Source organism: Ixodes scapularis, unplaced genomic scaffold (assembly GCF_016920785.2).
Source record: "Ixodes scapularis isolate PalLabHiFi unplaced genomic scaffold, ASM1692078v2 PGA_scaffold5__190_contigs__length_132052651, whole genome shotgun sequence".
NCBI lineage: Eukaryota > Metazoa > Arthropoda > Arachnida > Ixodida > Ixodidae > Ixodes > Ixodes scapularis.
Genome location: NW_024609880.1, coordinates 33,633,629 through 33,635,886, shown reverse-complemented (window position 1 = coordinate 33,635,886; position 2,258 = coordinate 33,633,629). Strand labels below are relative to the sequence as shown.

At 56.2% G+C, this 2,258-nt stretch overlaps 1 protein-coding gene across 1 annotated transcript; it reads right to left on the bottom strand.

The window, feature by feature from the left end:
* Positions 1-497: 497 nt before the first annotated feature.
* Positions 498-1,846, bottom strand: LOC121048364. Its single transcript, XM_040504608.2, has one exon. The coding sequence runs from the start codon at positions 1,827-1,829 to the stop codon at positions 498-500; it is 1,332 nt and encodes a 443-aa protein (XP_040360542.1). The 5' UTR covers positions 1,830-1,846.
* Between the last annotated feature and the right edge of the window lie 412 nt (positions 1,847-2,258).

The window sequence follows — 2,258 nt, the reverse complement described above, 5'->3', positions numbered from 1 at the left end:
ATCGTTACTGTAAGAATTTTGGAGGAACTGCTGAAGGTTTCCCCGTTTCCGGCGAAACCCGCGGCAGTTCCACTGCCAAATTGTGTACTCTGTATTTTTGCTGTTCGGGGCCATATCTAGTTGCTATGTGCTGGTCCTCCTGTGGCCTTGCTGTTGTCACTGCTACTCTCCGCGGCAACGGGCCTTTGGTAAGGTTTTGTGCTCTTAATTGGTCCCGCCGCTGCGGGACGGCTCTCCGCGAGTGTACTTTCGATGGCTGTAGTTCTAAGTTCAATTCTGTCCATGCGCTGTCCGAGTAGCTCTATCTTTGAGTTAAGTGCATCGAATTGCGCTTTTACGAGCTCCGTTAGACTTTCTAGTAGTTCGTCTCTTGGTTGCGGGTTTTCCTCGGCTTTCCGCTTTTGCGGCGGTGCCGTCACCACCGGGCCTTCCGCAGCAACCGAGGCTATTTGCGCATGTGGGAGGGGGGGCGGTGTTGGTGTCCTCCCGCTGGTAATTCACGGTGTGCGGCTCCTGCCTTTTACTTTCTCTGTCTTTAATTGAGCGATTTCTGCTTTAAGATTCCTGTTCTCTCTTAACACCTGATTCAACACGGACTGAATTTGGGCTAGCTGTAGTTCTAGGGCGGATCTGCCACTGTCCTTATGTTGAGGCTTAGGGGGCAGGGAGACCCTATCTGCCCAGCTCACCTGTTGTTGTTGGTCTGGCTGCGGGCCTGGTCCCGGCTGCCGTTGTTGGTGGTTCTGTCGTGGCTGTGGTGGCGGCAGTCGCTTTTCCGAAGTTTGTCGGACTCTTGGGGTCGACCTAGATCTTGACCGGGAACGGTCTGCTCTGGGTTGGGAGCGGGAGCGGTGGTTGGTGTCTATGGGCGGGAAATCACCTGGTTGAGGGAGTGATTGCTGTGCCATGCGTTGTTCCCAGAGGCGTTTCCGGATGACGTATGGCGTTTTGTATTTGGCCGTGCACCCTTTGTCCGCCGTGGGGTGGGGTCCACCGCACAGCGTGCACTTGGGGGTGCACTGATGATCTTGTTCAGGATTGCGGGCGCCGCAGCCCCTGCAGATCTTGTTGTTGGGGAATGGACAAACGTCCATGCGGTGCCCGAGACGGCCACAGTGGTAACATATGTCGATTTGCTTTCGGTACAAGCAGCAGGGGATCAGTGTTGCGCCGTATCGGACCAAGTGCGGAACACTGGGTCCGTCGAAGGCGATTACGATGGTCGTGGTGGAACCGATGCGCTTGGCGGCCAGGGCTAATGGATTGCGGGCATTTATGATGTTCGCGTCGATTTCCTGGGCGCTATCGGTGAGGGGAATACCTCGGATAACTCCCTTGGTAGTGTTGTCCGGGGCTGCCTCGTATGCGTTGACTTCGTGGGTGACACCATTGACGTGGATAGATTTCATGCGCACGTACCTGTCAGCATTGTGCGGTCGGGGCGTGCTGATCACGACGATGTTTTGTTGAACGTTCGGGCAGATCGTGTCGTCTTGGCTTTCTTCCGGGCTAAGTTGTGTTGCTTGGAAAATAGCTGCCGTCACTGTGGGGCTGCCGACTTTGGGGATATTTAGCGCCCCTTTAGGTCTCACAATGATCTTAATTTCGTTCTTGGGTAATTGGGGCATACGTCCGGCCTTGAGGACTTGAGATTTAACGTTCTTCCTGGTTTTAGAGCGAGAGCGGGAGTCTTGCGATTGGGGCGGGTCGTCGTGAGATGAGTTTTGGCCAGGTTTCTTGTCGGGACGGCGGGAACGGGCGGTGCGCCAGCCCATTTCGGCGGTCACCTCTTCTGGTGTGATGTCCTCACCGATTACTTGAACTTCCATTTTCCGCTGGTTGAGTTAGGAGCCTGCACGTCGATGAGGAGCGCGCGCAGAAACGCGCCACTTGGCCGTCCACAGTACCGAGAAAATCCGGACCTGGTGAGGTTCTCGGAGTTTTCAAGCTTCTCGGCGAGGCAAAATCGGGGACCAGGGCGTGCCTCGCGCCAAGCCGGGAGGTCGGCCGGCTGCGCCGAGCGCCGGCTCGATGTTTACGCTTGGATCACGTTCTCGTTCTTGCGGAGTTCTCGGAGCCCGGGGAAAGTCGACTGCTCGGCTCGGAGGTTGGAACAAGACTCCGCGCGATAGAGCGCTAAAAACGTCGGGCCCCGTGAACAATAATCCCTGTGTAGAAGCACAACGAGAAACAGTGGCGTCGGTTCCCGATAGAGAACCGTAACCGGCAAGCCAGCAAGAAATCTCTCGAGGCGGCAT

Bases quoted from the DNA above. Each gene is read 5' to 3' on its own strand.
- LOC121048364 (XM_040504608.2), bottom strand. From the start codon at position 1,829: ATGGAAGTTCAAGTAATCGGTGAGGACATCACACCAGAAGAGGTGACC.